Source organism: Scyliorhinus canicula, chromosome 11, assembly GCF_902713615.1.
Source record: "Scyliorhinus canicula chromosome 11, sScyCan1.1, whole genome shotgun sequence".
NCBI lineage: Eukaryota > Metazoa > Chordata > Chondrichthyes > Carcharhiniformes > Scyliorhinidae > Scyliorhinus > Scyliorhinus canicula.
The window spans coordinates 17,199,753-17,215,398 of record NC_052156.1 but is presented as its reverse complement, the minus strand read 5'-3'; the positions used below and the strand labels follow the sequence as shown (position 1 = coordinate 17,215,398).

Sequence of the window (15,646 nt, the reverse complement as noted above, 5' to 3'; positions counted from 1 at the left end):
AAGAGGGTCTCCAGCACGGCATCTGTAAACCTCAGGGCAGCTCTCCCCGCTGCCGTCTAGTTGGCTAGGATGGTGTGTGTGGGGAGTGAAGTGTGTATATCTGGCTGCAGCTTGTCAGCCACCCAAGTGTCAATTGCGAATCCAGTACTGTTTCTCATTAGAAGCGATTATAATCCACATGGCGCCGGTGCTAGCCCCTTAACAGTAGCGGAATCGGTCCAGGTATGGCGCTAATTTTTCTGTGTTGGCGTCGACACTTACTCAGAAACAGAAAATCCCACCCAGATGTCTTGGGCTGAACTTGGATGAATAGTCATTTTACCTAAGTGTGTACTGCACACATCCAGGAGCTGATGAAAATGCACACATCATTTTGTCATAACCAGTATGTTTGAAATGGTCGTGGTAATATCTAGTCATCCCCCTCAACAAATATAGCATGTGTGTATTTAAACATAATTCTTTCACCCTTGGTTTAGGCATCCTGTGTTAGTCATGCCCGGAAGAAGCTCACTTCCTTTCGAAGTAGCAATCAGAACAGTGTGCTCGACTCCGGATGAATTCCTCTGAACAGCAAGTCAATAGAAAAAGAGGATTCTGTGTGGAATTATCATCCCCCCCCCCACAACCCCGCTAACCTCTCCTAAATAACCCACAATAACAGTCACCTTGCCCAGTCTGTTACATGGCATTAACGCTGGTCTCTGGATTGAATGACTTGCATTTTAATTGAATGATTAAGTAGGAGCTAAAATTCTTGTGTGTGATTGGATATGTTAAAACTAAAGAGGTATGTTTCCACTGCGATGTAAGTGTTTTTGGCCATTTCAAGCAAGTACTCAAAATGACTCTTATTTGTACTGCCGTGGAAACTGCCTGAAAGCAACTGTTAACTGACAGGTTGAATGAGTATTCCACAGGTATTGAGGTTTTTTGTGCTGGTCTTTTATTAAGTTTACAGAGAAGTGGGAGAATCTTTTTCAACACTCATCTGGCAGCCATTTTACTCCAAACGCATCCACGGCCAAGATTGAGCTGTTTAATTTCTTGCAAGAGCACCCTCTACAGGTCTTGTAGTTCACTACTGCATGGACTTTGATGGGAATTTTCTGAAAGGACCTCGATATATGTACACTAGTCTCTGAGCTCACCGCATCACTGAATGAGCTGCTTATGTTCTGTAGACTGTGCAGCTTCCCCTGCACACCATTGATAACCAGGCTGCCCAGTACGTTCTCCCTCTACAAGTGGGCTGACTCACTGCAATACATCATTTAGAGATGGTATACTCCCTCTATTCACAATTCACTGTATTCGTTGAATGCTGCCTTCTATACGAGTGCTCTTGCAAGTTTTTACTGATTGCTACAGAATGAATTGAGTTATACCCATTGTAATGCATTCATATGGATTTAATGGCTCTCTATAAACATCAACTAAATTGAGTTGTTTATTTCATAGAAAAGCTCCCACTACAAATCCCTAGTTTGCTAGTGTTAAATCACAGGAAAAGAGTGCTACTGTGTAAATTTATACCCAAATGCAAGCAATTGAGGAGTTCATTGGAGACACGGACAATTACCATGGATGTTTAGTTGATGGGCTTGCATTGTATCAGTGTTAGTGTAGGAATGCAATTTTGCTTAAAAGTACAACTTTGCCTTCAGGAGAATAATCAACTGGTTTGATCTAATCATTGCAGGAGCGTCAAATTGTCCTTTTCATGGAACAGCTTCCGTCTGCATCTTAATCATAGCTAATGGCAGCAAACCAATTGGAAATGTCTTCGGCAGACAGAGAATCAGGACCTCTCTGGATTCGGTCATTGTGGGATGAAATTCTTGGGCAGTTTTATTGCAGTTATAAAGAGCTCCTGAGATAAAAGACAGAAAAGAAAATATAAGATTATATTATATTCACTGCCTCGATGAGAAACTGTCTCGATGACTCAGAATTAAAGAATTTCCAGTGCAGAAGGAGGCCATTCGGCCCATCGAGTCGGCACCGGCCCTTGGAAAGAGCACCCCACACAAGCCCACACCTCCACTCTATCCTCGTAACCTCAACTAACCTTTTTGGACACTAAGGGACAATTTAGCATGGCCAATCCACCTAACCTGCACATCTTTGGACTGTGGGAGGAAACCGGAGCACCCGAAGGAAACCCACGCAGACACGGGGAGAACTGCAGACTCCGCACAGACAGTGACCCAAGCCGGGAATTGAACCTGGGACCCTGGAGCTGTGAAGCAACTGTGCTAACCACTGTGCTACCGTGCTGCCCATGACTCAAGGGGTGAATAGATCACTTGTCATACTGAACTATTACAGACTGCAACAACTTGCATTTGTATAGTGCCTTTGACATAGAATTTACATCCCAAGGCATTTCGAAGGGGTGTAATCAAGCAAGATTTAACATCACGGTACATGAGATAGTCGGACAGTGATCAAAAGCTTGGTTTTACGGAGCATTTCAAAGGAGGAAAAAGAGCTGGACGGGTTAGGGAGCGAATTCTAAAGCTTGGGGTCTCAGCCAAGAGGCATGAGTGATGAAAATGGGTCCATCAGAGACAAGAATTGGTGGAGTGCAGAGATTTTGGAGAATTATAGAGCTGAAGGGGAATATAGAGATAGGAATGGGTGAGGGTCATGGAGGGATTTGAACTAAAGGATAATTGTTTTAAACGGGAAATGGATGATGCAGTTGGTTTGGGTGTTAATGTCTTGTGAATTATATTAAGGAAGTACATTGTTCAGTTGAAGAGAAATTGGTAACGGGCCTTTCAGTACATTTACACTGGGGATAGCTGGGACACTGGGTTGTGTGAGAGGAGAGCTGTGAGACTGAACAAGTCAATAAACTCTCTCGGTAAAGAAAATCTCTGTCTTAGTTTCTGCTTTACCGACCGACTTCAATCCTATTAATAGTGTAAAGCCCACCAGGAGAATATTAGAGATGTCAATGTTGAGTCTGGGGACAACAAGTTTCTAGAATGGAGAAGATGCATTGAAAAAGACTGTTGCAGATTCTGATCAGCAGCAATGCAGAATGGTGAGTCACCATTCATTTCAGTTTCCTGCTCCACAGTGTTTATGACCTTGGACATTTTGGTGTGCCATTGCAGAAGACCCCTCCTGGTGGGCAGGCGAACAATGACTTCCACCGAGGAGCTGACTGAGGAAGTGCATCTGGGGTTTTCTGGTAGTAAAAAGTGCCATTCAGATGAAGTCATTGTCTCGTGTATCGCTGGTTCTGTGAAACGAATCAAAAGACCCTGAACCTCTCGAGATTCAGCATCTATAATAGGACAGCTTATATTGTATTGGGTCAACATCCCCTCAGAGCTGCCTGCCAGGGCAGTGAGGGTGCATTGCTGAGGTACAATGGTCCCATTGAAAATTCCAATGTTGAGGATAACTTTTACTCTTCCATCTTGTGGCCTGAGAATATGGGTTGGAGTAACTGATGTACTTTTCCTGGAACCTGGCTCTTTGTGTGTCTCGTCTGCCATCAATCCGTTACCAAATATCCTTTTTTATTGCCAATTGAGTTTTTAAAGGCAGACACAAAATATAATAAAAATAATGAGAGCATGAAACCAAGACGCAATCTGGGCTAAAAACAAAGAGAAAATTCCATCAGACTGAGCAGATTTAAACAGTAAACTCATTCGCCTATTCTTAGTGGATATCTCCGGAGAGAGCTTGGGGCTGGAGTGCATTACTGTGGGAGAAGAGCAACTTGCTGGATGGAGGCAATTGGCCCTTGATGAATACCTTGGAGAAATAGGCTGGAGAGAAGCAGGCCCTAGGATTGAAGGTGTGTATATCCTAAAGTTAGAGGACAGAATCCTTCTGTATCAGACTTGAGGCTGGGAGAGAGTATTGTTCTACGTAGGCTGCTAAACCTGGAGGAAAATTGAAGAGATGTCTGAATGTAGATTGGGGAGACACGATGGCTACGAGTGTGTTATAGAGCTCAACTACTCTTGTGAGGACGAAGGCAAATTGCTTGGGCTTTGGTTCAGGAAATGCAGCAAGGAGGAGAAAAGAGCATCAATCATATTCTGGTGTTCCTAGAAGACATTGACCATCTAAATTGGTCCTATGGCTGAGCAAGGAAATTAGCCTGAGCTGTTAGATGGAGATAACGCCGGACACTGACATGGGGCTAAGGAGAGTCATCGCACATCTGGAACGATATCGACATTCCTTCACTGTCACTGGTTCAAAATCATGGAACTTCCTAAGAGCGCTGGGGTGTACCTACATCACATGGGCTGCAGCGGTTCCAGAAGGCGGCTCACCACCACCTTCTCAAGGACAATTAGGGATGGGCAATAAATTCCGGACCAGCCAGGAACACCCACATCCCATGAATGAATAAAACTAACTGGTGGGATATTAGTGAGAGAGAATGCTGGGTAATAACCCAACGGCTTCGATTAAAGATCTAATGAGAACCATTCAAGTTCCACCGGGGCAGCTGGGTAAATTAAATACAGTTGATTAAATAAAGTTGACATTAAAATTCTGCTGTTTGGAATGTGACCATGAAATTACAGGATTGTCATTTAAAAAAAACAACTGGTCCACTAATGTCCTTGGTCTGGCTTCCAGACGTACAGCAATGTGGTTGACTTTTAATTACCTTCTGAAATGGCCCAGCAAGCCACGGTTAGATCAAACCAGGACAAGAAAGTATAATAGGCACCACGCAGATTACAGGGGGCCATGAAGATGCTCAAGGGCATTTAAAGATGGGCAATAAATGCAAGCAGTGCCAGCGATACCCACATTAAAAATAAACCTGTGACGTAATGTGAAAAGGGTGCGCAAGGAAGTGGGGGGTGGGGGGGGGGGGGGGGGGGGAAGGCACGAGGTTGGATTGGCTACATCAGAGGCTGTGGAGAAGTAGTGAGCTGGGGATTTGCCACAATAGTGAACTGTGGGCACCGATGGGGCAATGGGCCTACTCTGGTGAGGTGTGGAAGTGAGGCTATTCCTGACTTGTCTCTGCTTCCCAATTTGCCCCTATCTTGTGCCTAAATCCTGATCAGCTAATTCCTGATGTAATTACTCAATCTGGCGACTCCCTAAGGCATCAATCGGAGCAACTAATGGAGGGAGAGGGGCTGTATGTGCTATACCAACAAAGTCAGGGTGAGAAAAAGAGAAGAGTCGAGGGTGAGGAGGACGATTTGGGCTTTGTAGGTAGTGCTGTTTTACAGATTTCTCAGTGCTCTTTGGCCAGGGGAGCTATGACTACGCATTTTCTGTGGCTTGGCCCAAAAAGACCTGGAAACCTCTTGAGTAAAATATTGAAAGTGAAACATTGGAGGTAACGGAATGATGGGATCTAATTTGATGAAACGATTTCAAGCTGTGCTTTTGCTCTGGAAGTTTTTGATCTGCGCTATTCCAGTCTCCCTCATTGCTTTGACCAGTGTTTGCTTCAATTGCAATATGGACCATACCTTGGGAGGGCTGGAATAGGATTAGAAGAGACCGCAGTCTTTCAAGTTCTCCTTGATGATGATGTCTGTCACTGCATCAAACACAAACTTGACGTTCTCTGTGTCTGTAGCACAGGTCATGTGCGAGTAAATCTCCTTCACGTCTTTTTTCATATTTAATTCCAGGAATTGGATTTTAATGTACCCTCCGGCATCTTCCATTGAGTTGTTTCCTGGAAAGGATGGGTACGGATACAATGTAATTGAGCTTTCAACATTATAGTGGGTGCATCACCTTCCCTGTCTAATATTCACCAGCTTGGCTTGTGAGCTGAATGTCCAGAAATGTTTTAAATGTACCCCACGCAATATTTAAAACATCTCTTCCACTTGTGTGTTTTATGACATGGGCATGTTTATTAGCAAAGGTTTCAATTGACTTCTATGAGCGGTAGAATAAACATCAAATCCAAATTTATGACTTTGACCCACCCTGATCCTGTTTCACTCCTTCCTATCACCATCCTGCCTGGCTCCAATCTGATTTCTCCGTATCTTAATCCAATGTCTGTCTCTATTGGTCTCTGAGGAAGTGCAATATATCTCTGCCGGAACATTACCTGGAATCCAAAGGTTCAATCATGACAAGAGCTGACACAGATTAGGATTGTATTCCCAGGAATTCAGCAGGTTAAGGGGTTATTTGTTGGAGTAGTCAAGACGTTGAACGATAGACAGTATTGATGGAGGTAAAATATTTCTGGGCTCCAGGACTAGGAGCAGAGCCAGACGGTGATAACTTGAGACAGGAGCTGGTCTGTTGCAAACAAACGTAATGTTTATTAACCCGCCCCTCCAATTGATTAACAGGGGGGAGGGGCAATCACTCCCATTGCCACCTTAGGGGTGAATTTAGGAAACAGTTCAAATACAAAATGTTTAGAAGTTTGGAATTGTCTTCCAGAAACAACAATTGATACTGGATCAGTTGTTGATTTTAAAACTACAATCACCGCCTTATCTTAACCGAAGGTATTAAGATATATGGCTCAAAGGGTGGTAAACAGAATTGGGTCACCAATCAGCCATCACCTCATTGACTGGAGGAATGAACTCAAGGTTCTAAATGGTGTAACCCTGTTGCTGTGTTCTTTCCCTGATCCATCTTTATTTTGTTCCGATGCTTTGTTCAGGTAGGGAAATCAGGCAATCTTCATTTAACATGTGGTACTTGTGGTATTGTAGTTAGGTAGCTAGTCCTGTAATATTGAGGCCTGGATCCAGAGGCATGAGTTCAAATTCCAACATGGCAACTGGGGAATTTTAATTCAATTAAATAAATATGGAATGAAAAGCTAGTATCAGTAATGATCGGATTATCATTAACAATACACCTGGGTGGGGGTGGCACAGTGGCACAGTGGTTAGCACTGCTGCCTCACGGCGCCAAGGTCCCAGGTTTGACCCCGGCTCACTGTCCATGTGGAGTTTGCACATTCTTCCCGCGTTTGTGTAGGTCTCACCCCCCACAACCCAAAGATGTGCAGGGCAGGTGGATTGGCCGCACTAAATTGCCCCTTAATTGGAAAAAGATAATTGGGTACTCTAAATTTATTTTTAAAAACAATACATCTGGTTTACAAATGCCCTTTAGGGAAGGAAATCTGGTGTCTGGCATACATGTGACTCCAGACCCACAGCAAAGATGCTGGACTCAGAAATGGCCAAGCAAGCCACTCTTTTGTATTCATGAAGGTTCTCCATTCTCCCTTCTCTTGGGCAATTTGGGATGGATGATGAATGTTGGCCTTCCCAACGATGCCCACAGCCCGTGAATGAATTTTTAAAAAAAAAGTAAATTGTGCTGGTTAGAAAGGATGCTGTTCTGACACTTCAAAATTATTCAGGAAGAATATGCCAAAAATGCCAATTCTGGTCCTCGATTTGTGCTGAGTCAGCTGGCCTTAATTTTGGTGGTAGAATTGGATGCTGTAATTGATCCAGGTAATTGAGTTAAGCAGAGGGAAATCAACCAAGGTTTCAGCTTGTGACCTTCTGCCACCGATGCTGGAGAATGGATGTGACCTGTCGTACTGGACTTTGTTGTAATGCTCTCCATGGTTAAAAACCATGGGACATTCAATGCCAATGCTTACTCGTCTATTTTGCCAGAAGCGTGGGAAGAATCCTTCCTGATTCTTCTCAATGCTTGCTCTAAAAGATCGCATCGCATAATCTTGACGGAGGACAGGGGAGTTCTCCCTGGTTTCCTGCTCAATGTTTACCCCCTAACTGAAACAAAAAAAAACAATGATCTTATCATAGAATCCTTACAGTGCATAAGGAGGCCATTCAGCTCGTTGAGTCTGCACCGACTCTCTGAAAGAGCACTCTACCCAGGTCAACTCCCCTGCCCTCCCCACCCTACCCATGCAATCTCACCTGCACAACCCTGGACACTAAGCGGCAACTTCACATGGCAAATTAATCAAAACTGAACATCTTTGGACAGTGGGAAGAAACCGGAGCACCCGGAGGAAACCTGCGAAGACACGGGCAGGACGTACAAACTCCACGCAGCCAGTCGCTTGAGGTCGGAATTGAACCCGGGTCCCTGGTGCAGAGCGGCAGCAGTGCTAACTTTATCATTATCGTGTTGCTGTTTGTGGGAGTTTGCTGCACACAAATTGGTTCTGGCATTTCCTATATTGCAACAATGTATTGCTACACTGATATGCTGCACCACTTGGGCTGTGAAGTGCTTTGAGGCATCCTGAGGTTGTGAAAGGCGCTATATAAATGTAATCACTATGCCCCAGTAAATAAACATCTCCAGGAGATGGGCGGAATGCTTGAGGAAGGAGAAGAAAACCAAATAAATTAAAATTTGTCGTGGCTGGTAAAGGATTCTTGCTTAAGAAACGTTTTGGTTCATAGTTCAGGGTGACTTAGGTAACCAGTAGTTTGCGTACAGCAAATTATCCAGGATTATTTTCAGGAGCAGGATGTGCCTCTCTGTATCTCGTATCATCCAAACCAATATTTGGACACGTCAGCTGGATGATTGGGGAAGAGGCAGAATTGTGTCTGTTTTTGGACTGTGCTTGAGGGAAAGTTCTAATCATTATCTTCAATGTACAAAATGTTTCTCTTCCCCTCTCCCTTGATCCCAGAACTCAACAATGCTGGTGATTGAAGTGGCAAAAAATAACATCCAAAGACGGAGTGATATACGGCAAGGAGGCATGTCGAGAAATGGCTGATAAATCATGAAGAAGGGAGAGAGAGAGAAAACGACAGAGGAAGAGAGCGAGAAGTGGAGAGTGGCAGAAAGATACATGTTCAGACAGGAAGAACATTTACAAAAGGAAATGTGTGTGAGATTGTAGTATTCCTGTGCTCAGTTTTAATGTAATAAGTGACATTTAATTAATGTATCTGTCACACACAAATATCAAACATATCATTCCACAATCAATAATTCTAATGGTCACAGTGTGTTAATGTCATAGGGGACGAAGGATAATTAAAACGTTGTTGGAATGCTGCCCTTTATCTTGAGGGGGTTGATGTGCAAAAGGGAGGATGAACTAGCCTTGAAGAGACTGCAGAGCAGATTAACCAGAATGAAACCAGGACTAAAGGATCAAATAATGAGGACAGGTTGCATAGAAAATGCTTGCATTCTCATTCTCTTATAGAAGATTAAGGCAGTGCGTTTGTAGTCTTAGGGTCTGGTAGATAAAGGGTTAATGTGGGCCTGAATACAGTACCGCCCACGCAGTGATGTCAGAAGACACCTGACCAAGAGCCAGGGTCAGGCTGGGGATGGACACAGTTGGGTTGGGGTCAGCTCCACGCCTCCTACTGTGAATATGCGCATAGTTATGAGCCTGTGGCTAATGACTTGCTGTTGACATATGTTATGAACCTACGTCATTGTGTGCAAAGCAGGATTCTTCATTAAGTGGTTAAGATGATTAAACGTGTTAATAGGGTTAGATCGAGATGGGGGGGGGGTTAGATAGAGGTTGGGGGGGGGGGGGGGGTGCTGGACATCCAGAACTAGGGGGTGTAACATTTCAGAGTGATGTCCAATATTTATTTTAAAATGTAATAGTTCTGAGGGCAGCATGGTGGTGCAGTGGTTAACACTGCTGCCTTACAGCGCTGAGTACTCCAGTCGATCCCGGCCCCGGGTCACTGTCCGTGTGGAGTTTGCACATTCTCCCCGTGTCTGTGTGGGTTTCCCCCCCACAACCCAAAGATGTGCAGGGTAGGTGGATTGGCCACGCTAAATTGCCCCTTCATTGGAAAAAAATAATTGGGTATTCTAAATTTATTTTGAAAATGTAATAGTTCTGCACAGCCAGTTTCTTTTAGTAGGTCATCCCTTTAAGCGTTTTTGCATGGCTGTGCGCAGGTACTGGGCGGGGTTTTCAGCCGTGACCAAAAATTCCCGCTCAAGGTCAACAGATCTTTACGTGGCTCCCCATCCCGTCTGTGGCAATCTTGCAGTGGGCACGGCCAAAAAATCCAGCCGATTATTTTCCATGGGACAAGGCCTGTGCGATAACCTCGCACATCTCAGTGGGAATGTGGGTGATGGGAGAGAATGTGCTACTTCACACAAAAAGGGTGTTGGAAATGGGGAGCTGTCTTCCCTCAAGCTGTTCAGAGAGCGGCGGTGGCAGGGTCATTGAATACTTTTAAGGTAGAGTTAGTTAGGTTCTTGACTAACAAGGGAGTCCCAGTTATCGGGGATAGTCAGAAGGCGGAGTTGAGGCCTCATTAGAGCCACCATGGTCTTAATTAAGTGTGGATCAGGCTCGAGGGGCTACTGCTGCTAATTCATATGTCCAAACCTTCAAACCATGCCAGTTGGAAATTTAAAAATTGTGATCATTAATAATAATAATCCCTCTGTTCAGATGAAAGGCCATCGACCTGAAAATCTAATTTCATTTCTCTCCCTCAGGCGCTGGCTGACCTGCTGAGTATTTCCATTGATCAGCCTCAATACTGAAGGAAATGGAAGGTGGATGGAGTTAAGATGCAGATCAGCCTCTTAGTGAATACAGCAACAGGTTAGAGGGGCTGAAAGGCTTACTCCCCTTCCTACACCCCTGTGCAGGTTTCAGTTACATCAAACAGCTTGGCCCTTTCAACAAGATAGTTCAAGGAGCGTGACAGGAGGAGGCATGTGTGTTAATGCAGTGAACAATCCTGTCGGCAAATATGGGCTTTTAATGTTCATCGTTTGTGTGGATGCAGGTATACATGTGTGTGCCTGCTGTGTGCGAGTTCACGTGAATTCAGATCAATTGCAGCACTGCAACTGACCTGGGCAATGAACCCAATGGCGTTTAATGTAAAAACAAAATGTACTTAAGATGAGCAGAAAGGGAGAGAGAATCAGTCAAACAACCAAGAGATACAACCAGGTTTCTTTGTAACTATTTTAATTCTGAAAAGCTTGCGACTTCCAGTGAGAACTCACTGCTGCTGTGCAGTCTCAAACAGATCTTCATTGACCTGCTGCTATCTTGTTTGCTCTGATCTTGGCAAGACTGGAACGAGGATGGGTGGGGTAAGTACTTTGTTCCGGCTGTTGGGATGAAAGTAGCAGCTGATTGGGAGTCAGTCACATGTTGCGACCGTTGCAATGACTCCCGAACTAAATTTGGTTAGAGCACACTTGGAGTAGTGTGAACGCTTCTGGCCTCACTAATTGTATTAACGATGCAAGAGACACCGGAGAAGGTGCAAAAGAAGAATATTCTTTTTTCATAGGAGTTACAGAATCATATAATTTACAGTGCAGAAGGAAGCTATTTGGCCCATTGAGTCTGCACCAGCCCTTGGAAAGAACACGCTCCTTAAGCCATCCCAGAAACCCCACCTAACCTTTTTGGACACTAAGGGCAATTTTATCATAGCCAATCCACCTAACCTGCACGCCTTTGGACTGTGGGAGGAAACCGGAGCACCCGGAGGAAACTCACGCAGACACGGGGTAACGTGCAGACTCCCCACAGACAGGAAAGGAAGGTCTGAGGGACGGGATGGTTGGAAGGCTTCAAGATTGAGAAAGGATTTGACAGGAGAAGCGTGTGGAGAAGATCCTTCCACTTGCTGGTGAGACCAAAATTGAGGGGCGGAGATGTAAGATGGTCTCTATAAACTCAATGGGGAATTCAGGAGAATCTCCAACATCAGTGGAGCGATGAGCTTGTGGAACATGCTGCAACAGGCAAATAGCATAAGGTGCATTGAAGGGGAGGTTAGGTGGACACATGACAGAGACAGGAATAAAAGGATCTGTTGATGGGGTTAGATGAGGAAGGGTTGAGAGAAGGCTTTGTGTAGAGAATCAACACTGACCTGGAGCTGTTGGCCAAATGTCTTGTCTCTCTACTGTAAATAGGTTGTATCTCCAGGATTGCAGTGTTATTTATTTCTTCCAGCGAGGGTTTGGAGTGGAAATGTGTTTGAGTGTGGTGGAGGAGGGGGAGCGAGGGAGAGAAATGTAGTAACTGCCCCAAAAAACATCTGGAGTCATGCCATTTTTCAATGGGAAGGTAATTATTATTATTGTAGGAAATAGAGTTTTGTGTAACACTATAAATGGGTTTGGTGTCTGCAGGTGTAAGTCTGTCCCCCTTTTCAAGTCAAACGTGCCGTTCTTATCTCCATATAATGTGATTTGTGTATGGGTCAAACAGCAAAGCTTACAGGAACCTGGTTGGATCATTGAAGCCCCTCCTCCACAGGACAGGGCCTGGGTGCTGGGAGAAGGGAACTGAGATGTTACAGCGACATCACTAATGGCAAAGTGTAGTCACAGCGTGGTTACATAAATACCTTCTAGTATATAAACGTATGTGACTTCCTAACAGGAAACATTGACACAAAGGTGTGCTGAAACATTACACTGGGGAAAAGGACAAACTTGCATTTATATAGTGCCTTTTTGTGGCCCCGGAAACAGTGAAATACTCAAAACAGCCCTTCCAACAGTGCAGTGCTCCCAAAAAGATTGCACAAGTTGAGTCCACCTCAGTTTTGTGCCCGACTGAGCCACAACTGATACTTAACACCTAAGGGAATAGTTTTCAGTAGACACAAACACGCAACGGTTAAGATTTTTTTTGGCTGCGTACAAATGTTTGGCTGTTTTGTGGAAAGGTGCTGCAACAATGCCAGTCGAGAATCGCAGGTTAGAGAAACTCACTGTATATTTAAGTGCTGGGCCAGTACAATTAAACAGCCAGTTGAAATGAAATGAAATGAAAATCGCTCATTGTCACAAGTAGGCTTCAAATGAAGTTACTGTGAAAAGCCCCTAGTCGCCACATTCCGGCGCCTGTTCGGGGAGGCTGGTACGGGAAATTGTTAAATGAAGACTGGAATTTGTACTTTTGCAGGATGGTGTTTGAAAGTTGGCACTGATGTTGCGTGTGTGTCGTTGCTGACGAGTCTGTTTTATTTTGCCAAATTGATTCACTCAATTGGAGCTCTGTGAAAAATGTGAGGAAATGCAAGAAGGCGAGATGAATTTGGACTGACCATCATAGTCTGGGAAACAGATGCTCAAGTGGGTCTTCTTGATCTTCTCCAGGAACACATCCTTCTTGTTGAGGAAGAGGACGATGGAGGTGGCGATGAAGTAACGGTGATTACAGATACTGTTGAAGAGGTGCAGACTCTCGTGCATACGATTCTGTAATTCACCAACAGTGGTCGAAAAGTTAGAAAAGAAACTAAGCTGATTTGAGTAATATTCAAATTAGAGCCATGACTATTTAAGGACAGTGACAATCTAAAACTTCCTCTCCAAAAAGAAAACTGGAATTTTGAAGGCTGACCTTGATTGATTTTTGTTAGGCAAGATATGATGGGCTATGGATCACACACAGTTATGCAATTGATGTGTAGATTGGCTATTATCTAACTGAATAGCAGAACAGGTTTGAGGGACTGAATGATCAATTCCTCCTTTTCCATAGAATCCCTATGGTACAGAAGGAGGCCATTCGACCCATCGGATCTGCACCGACCCTCCGAAAGCGCACTCTACCTAGGCCCACTCCCACGCCCTGTTGCGTAACCTAGCCTGCACGTCTTTGGACTGTGGGAGGAAACCGGAGCACATGGAGGAAACCCACGCACACACGGGGAGAACGTGCAAACTCCACACAGATGGTCACCCAAGTTCGGAATCAAACGCAGAACCCTGCTGCTGTGAGGCAGCAGTGTTAACCACTGTGCCAATGTGTTCCCTCTGCTAGGCTTTGCTTAGTTTTAGAACTCCTAAGTTCCTATGATCATTTCCTGAGGTTTATTTTAAATATGTAAACATTTTCATGTTTAGCAAACCGACGTGCTTCCATGACGATTGCAGTGGGACCTGTGGTTGGAGATGGGAGAAAATCTGTCTCTCTCCACCCACTCGCCCAGTTTCCCAAGATAGGCGAGAGGGTCATGTTCAAAGTATGTGTCCACTTACCACTTCATCATCCTCCACCAGCACCATGTCGTAGGCGCTGAGCGCAGCGATGAAGATGATGCAGGTGACACCTTCGAAGCAGTGGATCCATTTCTTGCGTTCAGAGCGCTGACCGCCCACATCAAACATTCTGCGGAGAGGACAGAAGGGAAATGAAGGCTGGCTGAACCTGAAGTGAGGAAAAATTCCACTCCCTCGCACTAACACCCCAGATCTTGAAGTGCACAAAGTAATGACGATTATGCTTGGAACGTGACCCTTCTGAGCAAAATATGATTTGTGAAGTAATTCGATCTAACTGCTTTTCCAGTTATGAAGGGACAAAGAAGATAATAAACTTTTAATATGGTGAACACACAGGTAACAAACGTTAACTAAACTTTCAGTTAAATGTTATACAATGGGCTGTAACTTCCAATGGAGCAGCAGTTGATATCCGTCGCTTGGAATCCTTACTTTAAAATCCAAGTGATCCTAACATGCCCAACCTTCCAACTTGGCCCTGTGAGACCTGGGTAGCGTAACCAGCGTCTCCCTGGGCCCCAGTGCTGAGGCTTTTAGATTCGCAGGTAAGTAAATGCCGTCCCCTTAGTTACGGCTCTGGTAAGTGAACAAGGTAAATGGGTGATATTGGAGGGTTGCTGGCTGGTCAGGTCGGGGTTGGGGGGGGGGGGTTGTTGTGTGAGACTTGGGTTGAGTGGCGGAGTGGGACAGTAGGAGTGGTGAAGGTCAACATTTGGCCCTGGTGGAGGGGTTGAGGGGGGGGGGTTGTCCTTTTGGAGGTGGGTGAGGAAGAATCCCCATGGGGTGTGGGGGGAAATCCTGAGAGTTGGGTAGTTACTGTCAGGGGTGTAGTCCCTTGAGTGGGGGGGGGGGGGGGGGGGGAGAGGGGAGGCAGGGGGGGGGGGGGGGGAGGGGAGGCAGGGGCGGGGGGGGGAGGCAGGGGCGGGGGGGGGGAGGCAGGGGCAGGGGATGTGGGGGTTTTCCCTGGGATTGGCGAATGGGAGAGGGAGAGACAGAGAGAGACAAAGCCAAGAAGTTTGGACTCTCGTTTTCCAAGGAATTGATGGTCTCATTCCCCCAAAATACAACATCTCGCACTTAGCTATATTGATTTTCATTTGCCATTTACACACCCAGTCTGCACGTTTGTGAACATCAGCATATATTTTGTCGCCGTTAACTATACCCTTCAGTTTGGTAGTGATGCTCTGTGACCTGTCTACCTGGGAGGACTTGTGTGCTCCGGAAAACTTGAACCCAACAACAATTCTCTTCACACCCAAAGGATCTGACCTGCAAACTAAGTGTTTCGGTGGCCTGTGAGAGCCCAGTAATTTCTATGTTTACTGAGTGCAATGAGTTAGCTGCCACAGATTCGCAATACAAAAAACTCTTATGGGGGGAGGGGAATGAAGTTTATCAGTTTGAGCCTTGTGCCGTCTCCACCCTCCAGGGAGCCATATGTAAGGTATTGTCCATTGGGCAGTGTGCAGTGAGCACATTTCTCGGCAGCTGTCTGGTTCTCTGCTAATTAAAGCCTTTATATTACCAATTATCTCTCTCGAGTTGTAATTGAGTGTATCTCAAGCCTTAACTGAGCATTCGCCTTTCCGACCTGGGAGAAACATCATGATCCTGGCTAAGTTGCTTTGTCCAATCAGCTGAGCTGTTGTTG

The 15,646-nt window shown here is 45.1% G+C and overlaps 1 protein-coding gene across 1 annotated transcript in view; it reads right to left on the bottom strand.

Annotated features, from left to right (window-relative positions):
* Positions 1-1,394: 1,394 nt before the first annotated feature.
* The window catches only part of gnat1 (guanine nucleotide binding protein (G protein), alpha transducing activity polypeptide 1), a 71,350-nt gene continuing 57,098 nt past the window's right edge, over positions 1,395-15,646 (bottom strand). Inside the window, exons 6-9 of the mRNA XM_038812347.1 lie at positions 13,969-14,098; positions 13,029-13,182; positions 5,481-5,692; positions 1,395-1,873 (exon numbers count right to left, since the gene is read on the bottom strand). Coding sequence (XP_038668275.1) covers positions 5,502-5,692; positions 13,029-13,182; positions 13,969-14,098 — 475 coding nt within the window. The 3' untranslated portion in view covers positions 1,395-1,873; positions 5,481-5,501. The remainder of the gene's footprint in view (positions 1,874-5,480; positions 5,693-13,028; positions 13,183-13,968; positions 14,099-15,646) is intronic.